This window comes from Phascolarctos cinereus, unplaced genomic scaffold (genome assembly GCF_003287225.1).
Source record: "Phascolarctos cinereus isolate Bilbo 61053 unplaced genomic scaffold, phaCin_HiC Scaffold_1;HRSCAF=81, whole genome shotgun sequence".
Lineage (NCBI taxonomy): Eukaryota > Metazoa > Chordata > Mammalia > Diprotodontia > Phascolarctidae > Phascolarctos > Phascolarctos cinereus.
This window is the reverse complement of record NW_027555514.1, coordinates 135713529-135736083: the sequence shown is the minus strand read 5'-3', so window position 1 is coordinate 135736083 and position 22555 is coordinate 135713529. Positions and strand designations below refer to the sequence as shown.

The following is a 22555-nucleotide window of genomic DNA, read 5'->3' as shown; positions in this document are numbered from 1 at the left end:
ACTCAGGTCCGCTCACACCAGAGCCAATGTACTTTCTATTATGCCACGCTACTCAACTTAAAAGCCACCTCCTTCACAAAGCTTTGCCTGACTCTTGGGTGGTGAGAACCTTCCCTGGCAAATCATATATAACATTGTGCTTTGCTCCTTTGTATGTACTTATATCTTATCCCCTTCTATCTTTTCAGCTTCATTGGACTAATATTACTCCTCTTCCACACACTCTGCAATTCAGCCAGATTGGCTTTTTTTTTTGGGGGGGGTGCAGCTATGCAACAGGGTTAAATGACTTGCCCAGGGTCACACAGCTAGTAAGTGTTAAGTATGTGAAGCTGGATTTGAACTCTGGTCCTCCTGAATCCAGGACCGGTGTTCTATCCACTGTGCCACCTAGCTGCCCCTAGATTGGGCTTTTTTATGTACCTCAAACATAGTGCCCCAAATCTTGTCTCTGTATCGTTGTACCCCTGGCCATCCTCTGTGCTTGGAATACAATTTCTTCCTTGCCTTGGTCTCACACACAGTCTTTCTCTTAATTTGCAGCTCCACCATAATTTTCTGCATGAAGTCTTTTCTTATCCCTTTCAACTGCTAATGCCCTCTACCCTACCTTATATTTTACTATTTTGTATACATTTGCATATATTTACAGGCTTTCTCACTGGAATGTAAATTCCATGAGATTAGGGATTGTTTTCTGATTTGCACTTACATCCCAAATGCTTAGTACAGTGCCTGGCACATAAAAGGCACTTAATAAATGTGTAGATTAATAATATTAAGTCCATGAGGACAGAGCCCATGCCTTATCTAAACTTATCTAAATCTAAACTGAGTTTTTGTCATTCAGAATAAACATGAAATGCTTCCTAGCCCATCCCATCACCCACATGATTAGCCTTATTAACCTTTATATCATTAGGAAGGCAAAAGAGAGAGACAGAAATGACCAGTGGCAGTTGGTAATCTGGACAGATATGAAAAGAGAACAAAGAATTAAAAGGTGAGAAACAAGAAGATAATACTGAAACCCCTTAGAGGGCCTGGAAGCAGGAACTACAATCTTCAGACATGGAGGCAATGATGCAGAATTTCTATGGGCACATGACTGACACAGAGTTTAGAAAAAAAAAACAATAACCCTACTTTTAAATAAGATTCCAGAAGGTAGGAAAGAATCTACTTTCAAAGTTACTGACATAAGACAACCTATTTTCTTTTCCTTTCACTCTAGATTGTTATCTTTGAAAAGCACCTTCAAAAATCTTATTTTTTAAAAGAAAAAAATGCTGCCTGGTCCCAAAACTCCAATTCTAGGCAGTCTGCATATAATTAAGGCCATTTAAAAAAAAGTGTTTTTCCAGTTCCAAATTCTCTCAACTCCTCCCACCCCCTTCCCTACCCAGTGAGAAGGCAGGAAATATAATACCCATTATACATATGAAGTAAGGCCATCTCTTTAAAAGATACAAATTCATGACGTCTTTGTCACCAAAATATACCCTAAATTCATGATAGCTAATGCTAGCGATTAGGATTTGGTTCTTAGTTTCAGACTGTTTTAACTTGGTATCAGTGTGCCCTCTAATGTAATTCTGGAGTGACAACACATGTGATATCTAGTGACACTTTTATATAAATTTCAGATCTGTTCTTCACAGCATTTTCTCCCTATTTAAATGATAAGGGCCTAACATATCAACATGCCTGTGATCAGTAAAAATACATTCAGGTCATATTCCAGAGGTATTGTCCAGTGATACTATAGGTTAGGTAACCTTTCCATGGATTAGCTTCATTTGTAAGGATTTGTCCAAAATATTTCTTATGAAGGGCAGCCAAGTGGTGCAGTGGATAGAGCTCTGGCCTTGGAGTTAGGAGGATGTGAGTTCAAATCCAGCTTCAGACACTTAACACTTACTAGCTGTGAGACCCTGGGCAAGTCACTTAACCCTAAATTGCCTCACTTTAAAAAAAAAAAAAGAAAAGAAAGAAAAAACCAAGGAAAACAACAAAATATTTTTTGTGAGCAGCAGCATGGCATCAGGGCTAGAGTGTTGGCCTTAGAATCATAAGAAATTAGTTTGAGAGTTGGTCATTTAATAGCTGGTACAACATTGGGCAAGTTCTTTAACCTGAGGCCTTAAGTTTCCTCATCTATAAGGTGGGGATAATAATAATTAACTACTCGTCTCACAGGATTCAGATGAGACAATGGGCATACTTTTATATCAATAATAATGATGATAAAAATAACTGATATTGACATAGTTGTTTAAAATTTGAGAAGCACTTAACGTGCATCTCACAATAACCAATTCAGATAGGCATCGTGAGTATTATCTGCCTGTGGCCACATAGCTAGATGTCAAAGAAAGGACTTGAAACTAGGAAATAATAATATTTATATAGGGCTTTAAAGTTTGCATATGCTAACTCATTTGATCCTCATGACAACACTGTGAAGTAGGTGCTATTACTATCTTCATTTTTACAGTTGAAGAAACAAAGGTTAAGTGACACCCCCAGGGCTACACAGCTAGGAAGTGTCTGAGGCAGGATTAAAATTCAGGGCTTCCTAACTTAAGTCCAGCACTCTACCCATTATACTAGGCTGCCTCACCAATGATGACTCTCATATCAAGTCTGCATAAAGTCCTGGGTCAACATGTCATAGCTCTGCTAATAAGTAATAAGGCAAATACAAAAACATGAAGGTGATACTGCCTCTTTCCTCAGTGTGGGCTATGTCATGAAATTCTACTCTAGATGTAAAAATTCAGAAAAAAAATTCTACTCTGCCATTATAAGTATGTATATACGTATACCTATGTGTGTGTACATATATACATACACATATAGTTCATCATTAAATAACACCTGTAGATCTTTTAGCTCTCAAAGTCATTCAGATTCTGCACATACCCCTTCAGAATTAAAATAATGAGACCATTTAACTCACCAGCAAATTGCCAAAGTAGAAAGCCTGGCAGCAGGAATGAAATCACATTTCTCTGTGATTTCCTCCAGTTTTGCTTTGAGGGCTCTTACCTTGTACAATCAGGCATTATTAAAAATGCAGATGACTCAAGGTCTCCTTGACCTGCCACAATTTGTTTGGAGAGGCTAGGTTGTTTCTCTTTCCCATTACCTTTGAAACACCTCATCAGCACAATGGACATGAAACCTGTATGTTCTCATATACTCAAATTCAAAATTTCTTAGACTTCTCACTTCAACCTCATACTCACCTCTACTGCAATAGCTTTTTAAAAAAAGGTGATTATGCTAAAATTCAGATTTTTTATCACCAAGTGATTATATTGATAATCCTAGTATACTGTCTGATTCAATTTAAGACACTAAATGCAGTTCTTGGTTTTCAGGGTGGCTGTTTTATGTACTAAAATTTTAAATAGTTCATGTCTTCATCCCAATTCAAAGTGATCTCTTTGACCATTTTATTTTTTTTATTTTTTTTAGGCAATTGGGATTAAGTGACTTGCCCAAGGCCACACAGCTAGTAAGTGTCAAGTGTTTGGTCTGAGGCCGCATTTGAACTCAGGTCCTCCTGACTTCAGGGCCGGTGCTCTATCCACTGTGCCACCTAGCTGCCCCATTTTATTTTCAGGCATAACTTTTTTTTTTATTTTTTGTTTTTGTTTTTGTTTTTAAATCAGTAAAAGAAACTGGGGTCTAGAACTGGGGTCCCTCCTTGTTTTTGGAAGGGTAGAGGCACTTGGGCTCCCTTCTCCTGCAATCATAAATATGCATTTCTAATTCACATGCCAGCAGGCTGTTTCAAATGATCTCAAAGAAAACATAGCCTGCATCAAGATGGATGAGGGTGATGCATAACAAAGGGTAAACAGACACCATAGTATGCCACTCCCTTTGGAAAAAAGGACCCAGTAGGATTTGAAGAACAGCCATCTGATTTCTAATTTGTGTTGGGGGTTTTTTTCAGTCAGGTTGGACCTAAAACTACTGAAAATGTTTGGGGACTTTTGACTTCCCTTGCATTTAGCTTAAGTGTTGGTCTTCCTGACATGTGTTTCTCATGATTCAATGCCTATTATAATATTATTTCTTTTTCCCTGTGTGAAATAGTTTGTGACTGTTTTGGGAGAGTGATGTCTGTGATTTGAATCTGTGCCTTGTGCAGCTTTCAGGAAGTAAGCAACCAACAGGGAAGATGCCATTTTCCCCCTTTCCGTGGGAAACTTTCCCACGTCCTAGAGTATCCTCCCACTCTCAATCCCTTCTTCCCACCTTGATGCATGTATCCATGAGTATTCTGCCTTGCCTTCTCTCTCCTATTGAACAGTAACCTCCAGGAGGGCAGGAACTGTCATTTTTCATCTTTGTATCTCTAACACTTCATACAGTCCTTTATTTTTTTTTTTGCATAAGGCACTTAATACATGTTTGCTGAACTAAATGATTTGCTTGAGGATGAACATTCCGGTGTACACCTAAGAGTCATGAATCTAAGGGAAAGTAGGGGTGTGAAGCTTTGTCTCTCCTGAGAAATACACCAGGTTCCTGTACCTTCATCGGAGATCGCCCAGCAGGAGAGGGGGAGAGTGGCGTCCCATGTCTTGCTGGTGAAGCTGTAAACAGAAATATTTCGTTTCATTTCAAAGAAGCCAAATGATTCATTCCAATTCCAAGCAGCCTCTCCATTTTTGAGGAGCCAAAACGAAAATCCCCTCCCTTCTTCTTGTACCCAGGGTTAGTATGTTAAGCCACCACCAGCACCGGCTTAGAATAGAACCTAAATGCGAACACATACAAAACTTCAAGGCTACAGAAATATCACCAACAAATTACCAGCAAAAAGTCACTGAGCTCATGAGGGTCCATGCCAAGAGCTAGATGTCCTGAGAGCCTGGTGTTTCATTGATGGAAGGGTCACTTATACACCCCAGAGTGCTGCCTAGGGCCTGGGTAGCTAAAGGAGGACCACAGGACAGAAACGTAGCAGCTTATAGCAGAATCATCAGCAGTCCCTATGACATTTCCCTCGCCTTTTGAATACTCCTGAGATACAAACAGAACACATGTGACTATGTAAATAAAAGAGAGATGAATATATCTTGTTTATGTTCTCTCACATTTACACCCAGGACTGCACATCATCCTATAAGATGTTCAGACATGAAGTGACAGTATTCTGTCAATACCAGAAACTTGGTAGGAAACTGTGATGCTTGGGCTAGCCTCTCTACTAACTAGATCCTCCTTTGATGCTAAAATACTCAAAACCAGCATTGGTGATCACACTGCTTTCTTCCACTTTTTAAAAAAGCACATTGTGTATGTGTGTGTGGTGCATAGGCAGCAGTTTGTGATCAGGGTTGAGACCAAATTTATACTTTATGCTTTCTGGCACAGCAAGACAGACCTCACTTTACTGCTCACAAATACATTTACAGTAGAACCACATTAATGGTTGACTCTTTATCCTAGAGATCTTTTTAGCTATGGATCAAACCACCACTTGTAACATTTAATTGTGGACAGACAGTCACAGTCTGATATAACATGGTTAGCCTGCAAACAGAATGCTTGTCAGATCCTCCTATATCCAAGTATTTGTTGCACATTGCTTTAAGCATACTCTGTTCAGTGACATAGAACTATTCAGTATCTGAAAGGAAGAAATGCAGACAGCTATAGATCACCACGATAGCAAACACAAATGGAAACTTCACAACAGATTAGATATGCGATCCATGCAGAAGGAAATGTAGATATCTTGATTCACATCATTAGGTCAGGTCTGTACTTAGGCTAATTGTACACAAACAGCCTGTGAAGTCCCTGGTTTGTTCTGAGTTGTCCATTGGCTAACATGCAAGCCAAATAAATGTCACCACTGGGATTGTGTGAGCTAATCCAAATTATTGGGAGACACCATAAACACATCAATGTGCTTACTGAAATGAGACTTGAAATCTCATTTCAGTAGCAGTATTATTGTGATTTCTTCAGTCCTACCGAAAGAAGTAATTCCACCAATAGTTATATGTATACCTATGTATGGGTGCTCCCTGACTTGCAATCAGAACTCAGAATAGAAGGGGGAATGTTAGAAAACCACTGACCTGCTCAGTTTTTGATTCTCAGAAAAGGAACATGGGTCATTTATAAATAAAATCATTAAGTCAGAGATTTGAGGAGGAGGGTTTAGTCTTCAGTGCCCAATCTTTTCCCTTGCCTCCTACCCTATCAGGGTCATGTCTGAAGTTAAGGTATGTCCTATTTGAAATTAAGTTCTCAGGAGACTAAAAATTCATCCTTACAGCGGTGCTTTCAAATTGGCCTTCCTACGCCTTAACCTGAAGTGGGGCAATAGATTGCTGCATCAGAAATACAAGCTGTTAGTCTAGTTGTTAAATCATACAAGAACCATTTTAAAGAACCAGTTATAGATTTTTTACGAGTCTTTCTGCCTTGACAGATATAGAACATAAACTCAGAGCAGACTACTTGTAGGGGGAAAAAAAAGAAAAAGACTATGAAATCATCTTTGTTTCCTTAAAACAAAAAGATTCTAGAATTTAACAAATGTCATGGGGGGATCGTTTCACAAAACTAACACAGTACAAGCCTAGTTATCATGGAACAGACTCTCTAATGATAGAAAGACTCTCTAATCAACACTAATCAACAAATACATGATTATTGTTATTATTTTCAAACCTGCTATGTGCAAGACACTCTTTGTAGTCGATCGATAACTGCTGAATTTCTATTTTGTAATGACTGACTTGGTTTCAGGTCAATACGATTAGAAAAAAATTAACTGAATTAGCATCAGATTTGACAAGAACCAGTTGGATAATGAGATAAAGAAGATGAGTTAGCAAGGTTAGGTAACATCTCTAAACCTCTGACGATGATATTATGGAGAGTGTCACTTTCCCACAAACATCTGAGTCAGAAGCAGAATGCTACCGGGCTGAAAGGTTCACTGGCTTGTTCCAGTATCGATTTTCTTCAATACTTAGAGAAGAATAGCAGCTCAGAGTAGAAGGGGGAACATTAGAAAACAAGTGCCCTGCTCAGTTTTTCATTCTCAGAAAATGAACATCTACCTTTCTCTGAGTAATTCAAGATAGGATGGAGTGATTAGTAAAAATTATTTTACATAAGTGATGGCTCAAATACCCACCAGTCTGTGTGGGTCTTGGAGGGACAGGGGGAGATAAAAGTTTCCCACTATCCAACATGTTCTTGGCTTCTTTCCCACTGTCCAGGCTCCAGCTGCTAGGGGTGGGATTCACAGCTGGAAGGGAATAAGAAAGCTGAAATACACATGGTTCCAGCTCTTCTTTGTGAGTTAATGAGTCTTTAATACCAGGAGAAAGTTAGAATGACCCAAAATGAAAATTAAAGCAGGAAAATTAAAAAAAAACCCATTAAGAAACCTTCTCAATACCAAGCCATTATTTCATGGGCTACTTACAGTTGCATTTGACACTTAATTTGGTGATAGTATTTCTCTTCATTTCAGTCTAGCTGTCAAATAGAACTACTTAACTCTAGGCAGGATTGTAGAAGCTTGTGGGGAATCAGAAACTGTTTAGTTGGTTGATAACAGATGGCAGACATATCCTTGAGACTATTTTAAAACTTGGCTTCTTATGAAACTTTCTTGGCAAATAGCACCCTAAAGGAGAAGCCATGAAATGCTAACATCCCAACTGTTGGGCAGTGCTATTTAAAAAGAAGGGACATGATAGACGATCAAAACAACTGGATCATATGCTGTTGGAGGACTAGGCCTCATGTCCTCAGAAAAATTCCTAAATGAATTGTAGTGGGTCACAGAGATGCTAGTGAACAGCAAGGATGGTATTGCTTTTTCCCCCATGCTCTTGGATTAGCTGATGAAGCGGCTCTACTCCCCAGAAAGATGTTGAAATCTGGAGCAAGCATTTTTCAAACAAGGCCACTGACAGATCTCTCTCACACATGTATATGTATACACACATATATGTATACATATTTAGTACATTTATGTATTATATGTACACATACAGCCTGGTTTCAAAAACAAAACGAGTTCAGCAATCTAATGGGAAGCTGCCTACACAGATATTGCCATCTGCTGGCAACTGCAAGAATTTAAATCTCATGGCTAATACTGCACAAAGATTAGAACGAACAAATAGGAGTACCACAAAATGACTAAATGGACCCCTACTTGAAATCCTTTAAAAAAAAATCCAGCCAGTTCTGTTTGAAGTAACATTGCAAGTGGAAGTGAACAATCTTACACCTCTCAATTCAACCTTCAGCATTCACTATTGGATTTGTAAGCATCAAAGTGACATTTTCAGCTTTTAAATTCTCCTCGGTCAGGACCTAAGGGATCTGTGACTTGTACTGAAAAGTTTTACATTCATTTACCAGTACATTCAAATGAAAGCATGGGCTATGCTCTTAATGAAGGGCAATTAAAATGCATTTAAGCAAGGACATTTCCATTAAAGGCTTTTGATTCATTTGCCTGTGGACCTCTTTCACATTTGAAGCTTGACCCTGAAAGAGGCAAATGGGTGATTTCCTGAAAGGCCATTTTTATTCCCAAATAGATGAGGAAGACATGTTTAATCTGCATTTCATTCTGTGCTGAACAGATTGATACTAATATGCAATTTGCAACTAAGAATGTGGTTAGTTCTTTTTCAAGTGACTTTCAGACAGGGCATGTTCCATTATGCACTGGATTGTAATTCTTAAATACCATTTAATTGCACAGAGAGCTAAGCCAATGTCACTGCAAACAACAGATGAGGCTGGGAGACAGCACTTTGTAATGGAGACAAAGAATGGAGGCATGAAATCAATCTATAAAGTTACCATTCTCTCTACACCAAACAAGTAACCTAATTGGCAATCTTTTATTGTTGTTGTTATTCTAAGGAATAGAAATTTCCCACTGTGGCCCATTAAGGCACCAGCAGAAAGCCACTAACTGAGGATTGTCTTTCTTGTTCCCTGTACATATTCAAATCTTACATGAAAACTAATTGTGAGGAACAGAATCATGAATGTAGGTCTCTCATTAAACTGCCCAAAGAGAAAACCAGTTTTGACTATTAAAAATATTTCACTAAGTGACAAGAGCATCCCACATTAGACACACAGAAGACTTTGAAAATAAAGACAAAGAAAACCCAAGCACATGGGCTGGGCTTAGACCCACCTTTATCAGGTGCTGAAAGATTAGGGTCACTTCTTGGCAAAGGACCATCTCCAATATGATTAAACAGCATCCTCTGGAAATTCAGAAGAATTTAATGTTTTATAATGCAATAGAACATGCTGGCTTATAATACTCTTTAGAATGTAATATCTCACAACTGAACTTGGTTCCAAATAATTTAAAATATGGAACAAAGAACCTAGAAACAAAGAATCTGGTTATCCTTTAGGGGGAAAAAAGCCAAAACAAAAACAAACCTCACAAAAAATAAAAATAAAAGATGATGCATTTGTTTTGAGAAAGGAAAAAACAACATTCAGAAGTTGGATTGGCCTACATAGAATAGAAATATCAACAAAATTAGTATCTAAAATATTTTTGGAATGGAGCTGAATGTGATGCAATTTTAATGGCAGAACTAGGCCCTGAGAAAGAGATGAAAAAATGTGCCTCCCTCCTTTCAAAGATGGGGGGAGGACTATGGGTATAGAACATTACATATACTATTAGACTCTGATGAAAAAGAGAGTTGATCCCTCTTTTTTTCTTCTTTGTGACAAAGAATGGTCCTCTGGGTAAAAGAGTGGGAAGAAATATTTGATAATGTAAAAAAAATCAATAAAAACTAAAAAGTAGATTGATTTTTCTTGTATTCCATGTTAAACATAGGTTAAACTAGAGAACACTTTATAAATATGCATATATGCTATTATGGTAAATAAAATCCAGATAAGAATTAAAGATAAAACAATGGCTTCAATATTATGGTGAATAGATATTATTCCAAAAAATTTTGAAAACATATATTAAAAGTTAAATATTTGACCTCAAAAATAAATAAAACTTGGCAAAAGGCATAATTTGGGAATTCTTTGTTGTGTCAACACAGCATAAAATTTCACAAGGGGAGGAACTCAAGAGATTCCAAGTACCCATGACTTGCTGAGTCCTTTATGTTGGCAGCATTTTCCTTGAGCAGATGGAACAACATTGAAATTCCCTTGCAACATCAAATGACAAAGGGAAATAAAAATGATTAGCTAGTTCAGCCAAATGCACTCAGACATAATTTTTGAGAGATACCAGAGTATTACAGATGAGGTGTCTTGGGATTACAAGAAGATCACATAATCAGCATGAATGAACCAATCAAGTCAAATATCTCTTTCTTTTCAGTTTTAAGATATAGCTGCTGTTCTCTGGGAAAATCATATGAAGAAAAGGACACAAGGAAAAAATAAAACCCTCCACTTCTGTTAGAAGACAGAAATCATTTAGAATTTACTCAGATTTTACCTGCTATATGTTCAGAGATTAAATTCACCTCCACATAATTTGTACGACCAAAGGATGTTGTGGATCTTCAACTTTACACCATGTTACAACTCTTAAACTATCTTCAGATTCCTGAGCCTCAGTGAAATTTCTTCATATACAGGGTAGGAAAAGAGACAGAAAAGCTATCTCCCTCCTCCCACTTCCCTTGTCTCCCAAAGTGTGTGAGCTCCTTGAAGCCAAGAACTGTTTCATTTTTTCTTTGTATCCCAGTATACAGTATATGTATATGGTATATATATATATATATATATATATATATATATATATATATACAGTTTGTATACAGTAACTGACACATAGTAGCCACTGCACAAATGCTTATTGAATGAAAAAAGGAGAGGGAAGGTTTTTAAATATTTTTTCCCAAGTTGTGATGGTGATCTTTATTCAGCTCTATTGTTCCTGGACGTCATGAAGGGGGTGCCAAATATAACTCTGTCCCATTGGTTTTGGCAGATTAAAGGTATTGCTACGTAGTCTGTTTCCAAAGGAGCCTAAACATCAGAGAATCTCAGAGCTCAAAAAGAACTCTAGGCCATCTAGGCTCACAGATAGCTGAATGAGAATCTCCTTAAAGGATTCCCAGACACCAGGTCATCCAACCTCTGCCTGAAACCCTCCAGTGAAGGGGAAAACCCATTACCAGCTGAGGTGGCATATTCTAACATTCTTAGATGGTTCTGAGTGCCTTTTTTCCTAGCACTAAAGTGAAAACACCCTTTCTGCAGCTTTCCCCATTGATCCCTCTTCTGACCTCCAAGGCTAAACAGTACAAAATGGCAATTTTTCTTTCTTGCAATGGCAATCTTTCAAATGAAAACAATTATCATATCCCCCAGTAAATCCAGTGTCCACAATCAATACTCTTATGCAAGGGTATCTGTGTCTTTCATCATCTTCGTCACCCTCCTCTGGATGTATTTTAATTCACGAAAGTCATCCTGAACAATGTTTAACACACATACCACATTCTAAAAAACATTAAAAGCTGCATGAAGTTGGGAGGCTGTGACAAAGAAGGGTAAAATCAAGGTCAGAACCTTTATTTCCCTCCACGTTCTTTTGGCCAGACAATATATATGTATTTTGATTGTTAATATGACCAAAAAGGAACTCTCAGGCCATGGGCAGAGAGAATGCAATCTGTACGGTATAAACAATCAAATTTGGCATTTTGTTCCAACCCTGTTTTGCCTGTGACATTGCCTTAGAGAAGCTCAAGTCAACTTCTCTGGAGAAATACCAGTGGTTTTAAGCAGTCCAACATGAGATTATTACCTTTTCCCTTGCACCTGGTTAACTAAGCCTCCCATTCCCATGAGTGCTACCTGTGAAGGCTCCGTGGGAGTAGGATAGATGGCACTGCATGGTCTCTCTCTAGGAGACAAGCAAGAGTTTTCTCTGGAATGTTTGTGTTTGTCAGACAGGAGAGGGGAGGCTAGAAGGAAAAAAAGAAGGCGAGATGGTCAGTCTGGTGGGGACGGGGGTATTAGGATGCATTCAGAGGGGAAGCCCCTTCTTGAATTCCCTACTCTCTCCAAAGGAAGACCCACATTTTCTCTGCAGCTTGCAGAGTGAAGGGTCCTGAAGGAGGAGTTTACTAGGGCAGGAAGAGATATCTGGGCAACGTCATTTCCACCTCCTACTCTGGCACTGACCTCTGGCACTGGATGGGGCTGAGCTGGTCACGTTAGGTGAAGCAGAATGAGTAGAACTCAAGCTTGAGGTAGATGGACTTGGCTGGAAATACATGGGAAGTTGTTATCAAACTATGCTCACAGGCTTTAAAAAATGCAGAAATGCTTTATAAAGGCTATACACAACTACCGATTTTTTCTTTAAGTCAGAATGTTATCTTAAATGAAAAGAGCTCTTTGTAATATAGTAAGATGTTATTAATTCAGAATTATTGAAGGAAGGAGTTTGAATTAAGAATATGAATTATTCAATACTTTAAAAGAAATTAAGTTTCATTACTATCAAGTATGTACCATAGCTCAAAGTTTTATCTGATAGGGATCCTTACAGAATCTGCTTTTACAAATAGATAAGAATGTGTTTTAAATATTATATCTGAAATGACATTCTTACTTATTTGGCTAGAGTTTGTTTTATCAAAACTTTGTTTGTCTCCTAGAACAGTGCTCTGCACACAGCAGATACTTATGTGTTTTTGGACTGAATTGATTTTGGGGCTTATACATGAGTGCTTCTGTCTTGTTTCAACTGCTTAAGAGAACAAAATGGTTTTATTCTCTTGGTAATTTTGCCACTGTTAATTTGACCGATAAAGTTTTTTTGTTGCTTTTTTTTTGCCATAAATTGTACAAAATTCAACTTTAGACCAGGCTCTTTTTGAACTACCACAAACTGCATTTTGGTGGATTTCTTAAGATTATTCATTAGAGTTGGAAGCAACATTCTAATCTTGTAGAGAGGAAACTGAGGTCTAGAGAGGCTAATTAACTTGACCAAAGTCACACAGGTAGTACATGGCAAAACCAGGATTTGAACCCAGAATCTTTGATTCCATTGGGTTTCCCACTATACCACACAGTCAGATGGTAAAGTAATCAAAAGGAATAGATGTAATGCTTCACGCAGCTGATTTTGCAGTACATACATCTTTTCATCACTCCCCACATTCACGTAGATATAGGAGGGTAACAGTCAACACTGATGAAGTTTGACTACATAAATAACTGACAAGGCTATACTATGTTATGTTTTTCATAAAGAAAAAAACCCCACAAAACCCCCAATCCTGTTATGTGAAAGAAAAAAAGACCACTGAAAATATTAAGAATATCCATCTTTCCAGTTCATCTTGAGATATCATGTGGATATCACCAAAGAACAAAATGATACATAGATTTCCAAGCTCACCAGGGCATAGCTATATTGGGTTTTCCTCACTTGTAGGGATGGACATGCTTTCTCAGAGCACATAGGGGCAATTATGGAAGAAATACTTTCCATCATCCCAAAGATAACAATACTGTTATAAGGCCTTACTATATATGAAAACTCTTCCGCAAATTCTAAAATGTTGTAGAATCATCAGTTATTATTATAATTATCATCACCATTAGTATTAGAGGTTTGTTTTAAGATAACTGTTTACTCTCATGTTCACACTTCTGATATAACAAAATGATTAGGAAGTTCTATGATTGTGGGCGGGAGGAGGGTGAAGAGGTGAAGGGGAGGAATGAACATATAAATATGACCAAATAAATAACTGATATTACCTGCATGTTAAAGACTTCATCAGAGCTTTCTGATTGCCCTGTGATATTGCTTACTTCGGCAGAGGCTTGTGAGGACAATGAAGAGGAAGAGTATCGGTTGACAGCTGGATAACTTAATGGGCTGTTACAGGGAGAAAAAAATGGTTGTTAACTCAGTCTTGGAATTGCACTTTATCACATGCTGGTATGGCATAAAATGGAAAGAAAAAGTATACATCACATTTTGTCATCCCACATTTATCTCAACAGAGTCAAATGTTTGAGTTTATTTATTCCTCATGCTGTTGCTATTTTACCAGCGGCAGATGTCTACAGCTGCCTTGTAGGTTAATTATTTCATTAAGAAATAGTGTATTTGATGAATTATGCCATAAAGAATGAGAGAATTGTTTCAGATCATCTTGTGAAAATGCCAATGACTTGAAATATAAAATAATTCAGTCTCTGACTTACCTACGCCTAGGAATTACTCTTGCACCATCTGGACTCATAGAAGCAGGTGCTGAGTTTCTACAGACCCGAGGACTTCCATTAGGGAAATGGACAGGACTGGCTTGAATACATGCAGAGAACTCCTAAGAATATATTAGGCAAAAGAAATGCTATTTTAGAACAGTAATCAAATGAACAAAGTAACTTGTGAGAAAGCATTTCTATACATTATCTGTGAATTCTACTTAAATTTCATTTAAATAAAAAAATTCTCATAATATATACATATATAAAGGTAAGTTTGCTTCATTATGATCAAGTGCACCCCACATCCTTTTTTTTTTGTAATAATACGAACATAGTGAGAAGACTTAACAGTTGAGATTTCCTCTGTGTAAACAGTGTAGTATGACAGAATGACCAAAAGATGTCACTATTGGTTATTTAATCCTCCCCTCAAAAGCAAATCACATCAGACTGATTGCTCCTCCATGGCCAATTTGTGTGATGCCTTTTCTGTACACACCTGTATACCCAAGCTTGACTTCATCACGAAGAACTGATCAACTAGCTTTTTATGCAGAGGCCTCATATCTTGAGGTACAAACTTCTCATGCACGGCTAAACCAAATTCCAGAATCTGTGCCTTTAGAATAACATAAAAGAAAACATTTATTAATGAAACACAGTTCTGAGTTATCACCTCAACCCACACCATTTGTCAATGGGGAAAGGATGTTTCTTTCTTGGGAAATGCAGGAAGAGTGGGCAGGAGTAGCTGGGAGAGCGTTTGATAGGAGCCCTGCCTCACCACAGAAAAGATGAGGCCAACTGTTCTCAGCTCTTCACTCCCTGTAACCATCTGATACCTAACATTTTCCTTTTCTCATTAGTCTCTTTTCCACAGTTCTCTATTCCATCCCTCTCAGAGTTGTGAAGAGGAGAAAAATGAAAAAAAAATTATATAAGTGACTAATCCTCTTGCTTGGTTTGAAAATCCATGGGTGTATCTAGGTAGGACCGAGATTGTAATTATTATTTTATTTGCATGGGACAGTAGTTCTCAAACTTTCTGGTCTTGGGACCCCCTTACAACACTCTTAAAAACTACTGAGGACCCTCCAAAGATCTTTTGTTTATGTGGATTATATCTACAGATATTTACCATATTAGAAACTAAAACATCTTAGAATTATTATGCAAATAGCTTTGACCTCTCAAACCCTTGAATGAGTCTCTGGGACACACATGGATCTCTGGAACACTTTGAGAATCTCTAGTATAGGGAATTTCTGATGAGGAAACTTCCTCTACCAAAGCAAACCTGTGCCTTCTCTGAACCTTATAGCCTTAGAGAGCTGACAGAGACATTTGGATTAATAGAATTGCCCAGAACACATGGCCAATATGTTAAGAACTCTGCTTTAGCGGAAGGATGATATAATTTCTACAGCAAAGCATTCAAAAAACATAAGTACTTGTGAGAATCTGCCTACACTGGGATCATAGCTCTAAGATTAGGAGAGGGCCTGAGAGGCCATTGTGCTTTTAACCTTTTCCTTTCATAGACGTGGAAATTGAGTTTACTCAGCCTAGTCACCATTGAATTTACTTTTACCTCGAAGAGGGCAGAAGAATTAGAGAGACAGTGATACAGAAATAACAGGTAAGAACTGGCAACTCAAATATGCGGTTAGGTGACAGTAGATAGAGCGCTGGACCTGGACTCAGGAAGACTCCTCTTGGTGAGTTCAAATCTGGTCTCACACATTTAACTAGCTATGTGACCCCAGGCAAGTCATTTAACCCTGTTTGTTTCAGGTCCTCATCTGTAAAATGAGCTGGAAAAGGAAATGGCAAACCACTTCAATATCTTTGCCAAGAAAACCCCAAATGGGGTCACAAAGAGGAGGACATCACCGAAAAGACTCAACAACATCCTTTACTGCTTCTGAGATCAATGAACAAAACTGTGAGTACTCCCTCTCCTGAGGCAGATGGCAATCTTTCTATGTCTCAATAGATTATTTCATGAGTTATTCATGCCTGGAGAAATCCTATCCCCTCATGGCTAAAATTCTGATGGTAGACCTTACTGAACTGGGCTAGACTTGTCCTACGATGGTAAAGATATAGGATTACCAGCCTGTACCCAAACCCTGTCCAGTTTGGTAAGACCTACCAAAGCTTCTATTCTGTAATTACAGCCTTCAAGCTATACTTCAAACCATGATGAAAGACTTGGGTAGAATTTTCATAGAGGTTCTTTATAATATATATCTAGGCAACTAACCAGATCCTGGGGTATTTAAAAAGAGCTGTCACATATCAATAGCTGGCAAGATGGATAAGTAATCGCATTATGAATTTTCTTTCTTACCTGCTCAAGCATCAGCTCTCTCAAGCGTGTGATTTTCTCCCCATCTTCTGGGTGGTTTAAAATGTATTCTTTCACAAAGAATGCCTGCAAAAACACAAACACTGTCAGTTACATCCATTGCATATGTCCTATGGGAGACATACAAATATAATTTTAGAAAAATTGTGATCTTTGCCTCTGAGGAACTACAGTCTAATTAGGGGTGAAGGCAAACCTCATGTACATATTCAGAAAAAAGATCAATGGATATGAAGTCAGAGAACCTGGGTTCAAATCCTACCTCTGAGTAGACCTTGTACAAGTCAGTTAACTACTCTGCCACAGTTTCCTTAGCTGTAAAATGAGGGAATTTTAGACTAAATGGACTCTAAGGTCTCTTCCAGCTTTCATCCTATGACCTTATGAACACTTCCTCCTATTTCCTCCATTTGCTTTGTATGTATTGTGTGTACTAGTTTATTTGTCTCCTCCATTAGAATATTAGACTTTTGAGGGCAGGAGCTGTATCCCATAAGTTTAGCACAATGGGTGGCACATAGTAAGTGCTTTATAAATAATTAATTGACTCATTTTTTAAGAATGCATACTGCAGGGGCAGCTAGGTGGTACAGTGGACAGAACACCTGCTGTGGAGTCAGGAGGACCTGAGTTCAAATCCAGCCTCAGACACTTGACAACTTACTAGTTGTGTGACTCTGGGCAAGTCACTTAACGCCTATTGCCTCACAAAACACACACAACAACACACACACACACACACACACACAAAACAAAGAATGCATATTGCAGCCCCCATATGACTTGACAGTCCATGAGAGTTGCTATGATCAAAAGCTCATCATCCTGAAGCTAACACTGTAATGAGTCTATCTGAACATAGCTAACTAGGCTGGTGCTTGGCTGACAGTTCAATCTGCTAGCATTTTTAGCTTAGTAGGACCTGCCACTGCTTATTTACTGCTACCATACATGGTCTTTGAGAATCCAGAATCACTTCTGTGTCTTCAGTGGATAGTATAAAATCAAAAAAAATCAAATAAACTATTTGATAAGGAGGTAGTTGGACTCATCCCTGGAGAGCAAAATTAGCTGTAAAACTAAGTGATGCCATGGACATGTCAAGTCAGCAATCATTAAAGAGATGAATCTTAAGAAGAGGTCAGAAGTTATGTAATGAGTGTGTTTTAACTAAAATTATTTATATTCTTGTACTATATTCTTGAACAAACTTTCTTCATATTAATAGTGACTGGTGGTATGGAATCATCTGTCTATCATTCTGTTTGGGGTTTAGAGGATTGATAAGATGACAGCTGGTGGCTTCAGAATAAAAAATAGTCACTCACCATGCTTGCACAAAGTGATGGCTTTAATTGACCAAACGTCATTCATTCATTCCTTCTTTATTCATTGTGGTATGTACACAGGCTGGCTAAGTAATTTCTTGTGGCTGGTAAATTTTTGGTATTTCAGACCTGAGTTTTCAAATCCTGCCGCACACACTCACTGTGTACTATGGTCTACCATGTCAACTTAAGCCTCACTGAACTTAACCATAGACAAAAGTCACTTAAGCCTAGATTTCTTCATCTGTAAAACAGGGATAATAACATCACCAGCTTCACAGAGTTGTGATGATCAAAAGAGATAGCACGTAAAGGATTTTGTAAACCTTAAAGCACCATATAAATGCTAGTTGCTATTATATACAATCCTCACCTCTTGGTACCTGGAAACTCCACCATTAACTGCTGCATCTATGACACCATTCAGACACATTGTGAGTGGGTTAATATTTTGCATCTGCCGAGTTTGACACTGGCTAATCAGCGTCTTCAGTTGTTGGTTCTTATTTTCCAACACTTCAATTGCATTTTCCAGAGGACTCATTTCCACCTAAGAAGCAATTAGTCACAAAAGCACACAAAATAACTCTAAGGCATGATTATCCAGTTTGGATTACCCATAACCTTTTTGGTTTCATGAATTCTATCATACTCCACTCACTCACTGACTGAAATGAAGTTGGGATTATCAGCAATTCTCAATTATCCACTGGAATGAGTTATCAAGAATTGACAACATTCAATTTAATTCTTCAAAGCAAATTTCTCCACTTTTTATACAAGGCTGAATGTCTTTCTTAAAACTTATTTTTATTTTCTTTAATACATGACAAATTATTTGAGAAATATGCCACACCTCTGTGATTTTTAGGATGATTTTTTTTTTTACCACTAAAGGTGCTAAAGGATGGTACTAGAGACTATGGTACAATGACAAATCAGGCATAGTTACTGCTTTCATGGAGTACAGTCTATTAAGAGAAACAGGGTATTTGCATAAAACTATAACTGAGACCACAAGCTAGCACATTATGGAAAAGATGAAAGTTATGGGAAAAAAAAGTGATTTAGACCCCAGGGTCTTCCTATGGAAGGGCAGCCTTTTTTATGGTCAATGATGTAAAATGATTTTTTTAATGATCTGGTAAGGGGTGAGGTGGCAATGATTGTTTTTTTAAAAGTTTTGGAAAATATATATAAATATATGAATATTGCTATCCTTCACTAATTATTGCCTGAATTAATTGAATACAAAACAAAAGGCATTCTCCTTGAAGAGAAAGGCTGCCAAATTATTAGATTAAAAGGCCTCCAGGTTTATCTTCTTTCAGTTAAGAAGCTAAGGTTGGTACTGTTAAAGATTTCTTACAACATCTAAGACCAACCTTGGAGAAAGAGAAATAATTTATAACCATGGTAACTTAGAATTTAATCAGTTATTATGGAGTTGCCTCATACAAAAGATTCTCCATATGGTCTAAAGTTGGCATGTTTTAGGTCACAACTTGGATGACTAAATGTGAATCAGTTTTTAAGGAAATAGGAATGACATCTCAGATGCTGCTTTCCATATCGTCTCTGTTTTTATGTACATACTACTTTTCCCTAGATTTTTTTTTCTTTTTGTTGTGGACCTAATGCAGCAATATAGACCCAAACTATTGCTGGGGATTTCTAAACCTTGCAAGTGGGACAAGACTCTCCATGCCATGCACCTAGCATCCAGCCCCAACATTTCTACTAAATGATGAACATGCTAGAACATAATAAGGGGAAAAAATGAGCATTTCAGTAACATCTACTCAAGCTACAAAAAAATGAAATTTCCCATATATATTCAATTTGCTTGAGGGTTGAATCTACTTGAGGTTTTTTTTGTTTGTTTGTTTTTTAGCTATTGCAAAATGAAGATGTCATTCATTTAGTTTAACTGAACATGTCATGTTAGGGATGGTTTCACTGCTCACTGAATATTTCAGGTAGGACAAGGGATTCTTGGCAGATGACTTTGGAGATCAACTGCACCTGCTTCTTTGTTGGCAAGGTAAGTATCCTTTGGAAAGGATACAAAAAAGTTGCTGAAAATGAGTTCATTATTAGCACATTTCATGCTGGATGAAAGCAGGTGGGGATCATTGGGAGAGCTGGCCTCATTTCTACAAGATGAAACAAAACTTATGAAGCAGGGAGATCAGGTGTTGTAAGACCCCAGGGCTATGGCAAGAAGTCCAAGTGAGTGGAAACTAAAACTGGTAGATGATGGCGGCACAGGTCTAACCATCAGGCTCAGCGAGACATTTGGGTTGGCTCATGCTGCTACCTCTATTTCTCAGATCTGGAAATTGGCAGTGGTGGCATTGATTAGGATTGTGTTTGGTTCTTTAGCCAAGATTTCCAGATGACTCCCATCTCTCTGCATTTGGCTTTCTTTCTGTGCCTGGATCTACCTAGATGAATGATATTCCACTATACACGCTTCACGGCATTCAGCAAGACAGGTCACATAGCACTAATATGCTAGTGCATCTATGGGGCTAAACATGCCCCAAAGCTTCCAGTGGGTATAAGAGGATGAACACTGAACGTTATTTTTGAACATGGTACCTATTTGGGAATGGTGCTTAGTATCATAAACATTCATTAACTCGTGATTGCAATGTTCACATAGTGGACTGACTCAAACAAAAACTCAGACAATGGATACCATGGCTTCAAGTAAAAAATTACGAAGAACTGCTTAGCTAGAAACTTTGATCCTTACCACTTCACGCTTTTCCACCTCAAACCAGCGAGAAATTCCTGGCAAACTCTGTACCAAAATCAATGAAGTTCTCTCCACCCAGAGACTCTAGAAAAATGCAGAGATAAATAAATAAATTAAAGCAAGCTACTGAGCTAAGGTTAATGTTTACTTTTTAGTTTTCTCATACTTTGTTTATTCTTGCTAGCTTTTGTCAGTCGAGTTACCCTGGTATGCCTTTATAACATGTTGATATCTGATGACTTATCTCTCCTGCACTTACAATCTGCAAGGCATTATCCTTATGTTCATATTCATCTTCCCTTTGTATGTATTCTAATACCCTTTTCTTCCTTTGTGAGTGTTCAGTCTCCCCAGGTTGACTATAATAGGTAAAGATAGACTTCATGTTTTCCTCCCTGTTCTATCTCAAACAGGATTAACCATTTTAATAAGGCTTAGGCATTAGATAGCTAACTTCGATATTTCATTCATCCATAACTTTAATTCAGGTGTTTTCTCCAGCAACACAGATCATGAGTGCCTCTATCTATGCTGGAAAGATAACTGTTGCTAAAAAAAAATCTACCATCTTTTGGCCAGTTTGGTGATGAACTTCTATAGACTAAGCTAGGCTGGTCCTTGAATGACAGACATATAGTCTGCCACTAGGTCCCTACTCAAAACCATTTTCAGCTTGAAAGAACATGCCAGTAGTCTTCAGCAGCTTAAGGTCACATACATGTCATAGCAATGAATAAAAACATAACTTTGGTGAAAGACAAACTAGTAAATACACCAAAATAATTGAATCATAGAGCTAGAATGGACATTAAAGACCATCCTGTCCAACCTCATGTTACAGATGAAATAATTGAGGCTTGAACCAATTAAATGGTGATGTCACACACAGCTACTTACTGGAATAATCAAGCCTAGATCTTAGCTACTTAGTAAGCCAAAAAGAGTGCTCATCTTGGAATCACGAGGTCTGGTCTTGAAGCCTGCCTCTGCCATTTACTATTTGTATGTCTTTGGACAAATCACTTTAACTTCTCTTGGCCTCAAATATAAAGTGAAGGTGTTGGACTGGATCCCTACCAGCTTTAAACCTATGGTCCTCATGCTCTTCCTACCATTCTATGCTGCTTCATCACATTATCTGATTCCTCTTACCACCCACTGTCTTATAGAGGGAGAAAGGGCTGAAGCACATTACTGCAGAATGGGCAGTTTTGGTGAGAGAAGAAGACAATAAGAACATGAAAACCCTGGCAGGTGTGAAGACAAACCTTATCTTCTTCATGGGTTTGCCCTAATTCTGGCCCTACTTCCCAATATAGGAAGTGGACTATATCTGACTATGAGTAAATAATATTTTTCTGTAAGAGAAGCTACTCTACATATATAAAAGCATGCTTAAAAAGAAAGGAGCTCTGTAAAATTAGTACATCAGAGTAACATGTTTCTAACCCTACTTTGGCCATTTCTTCTATGGCTAATTTACTTTCTTTAGGGGAAAAAATAATTTTCTGAGTGTTCAGATAGATATTGTATACTACAAATTCTCAATTGCAATGGTGCCCTCTAAGTTGAGAAGTAGGACTGTTAATGAAATGGCAACATAGTGTTGTAAAACAAGAGAGAGTCCACTCTTTCTCTTTACTGATGCACTTACACCTATCTCTATAGCTACCTAGACATATTAACTGTTCTAGTTGGGCAGACTAGACTACATAACAGGGAAGAGTTGGTTATGAGAATACCTTGTTCAGTAATCCCTTCCACACTGGTGTTTATAATTATTAGGGTGCAGATAAACAGGAAACAAATAGCCTTAAAGTACTT

The 22555-nt window shown here is 37.9% G+C and overlaps 1 protein-coding gene across 4 annotated transcripts in view; it reads right to left on the bottom strand.

Moving 5' to 3' along the window:
* DOCK4 (dedicator of cytokinesis 4) overlaps positions 1–22555 on the bottom strand; it is a 554933-nt gene that overhangs the window by 2889 nt on the left and 529489 nt on the right. For 2 of the 4 annotated variants that reach the window (XM_020984638.2, XM_020984639.2), the window contains 11 exons: positions 20729–20815; positions 18341–18517; positions 16622–16705; positions 14768–14887; positions 14263–14384; positions 13810–13930; positions 12217–12298; positions 11887–11996; positions 9221–9293; positions 7181–7294; positions 4552–4613 (listed from right to left, as the gene is read on the bottom strand). In XM_020984638.2, the coding sequence (XP_020840297.1) occupies positions 4552–4613; positions 7181–7294; positions 9221–9293; positions 11887–11996; positions 12217–12298; positions 13810–13930; positions 14263–14384; positions 14768–14887; positions 16622–16705; positions 18341–18517; positions 20729–20815 (1152 nt within the window). The remainder of the gene's footprint in view (positions 1–4551; positions 4614–7180; positions 7295–9220; positions 9294–11886; positions 11997–12216; positions 12299–13809; positions 13931–14262; positions 14385–14767; positions 14888–16621; positions 16706–18340; positions 18518–20728; positions 20816–22555) is intronic. The other 2 variants (XM_020984640.2, XM_020984641.2) reach the window with 2 other exon arrangements.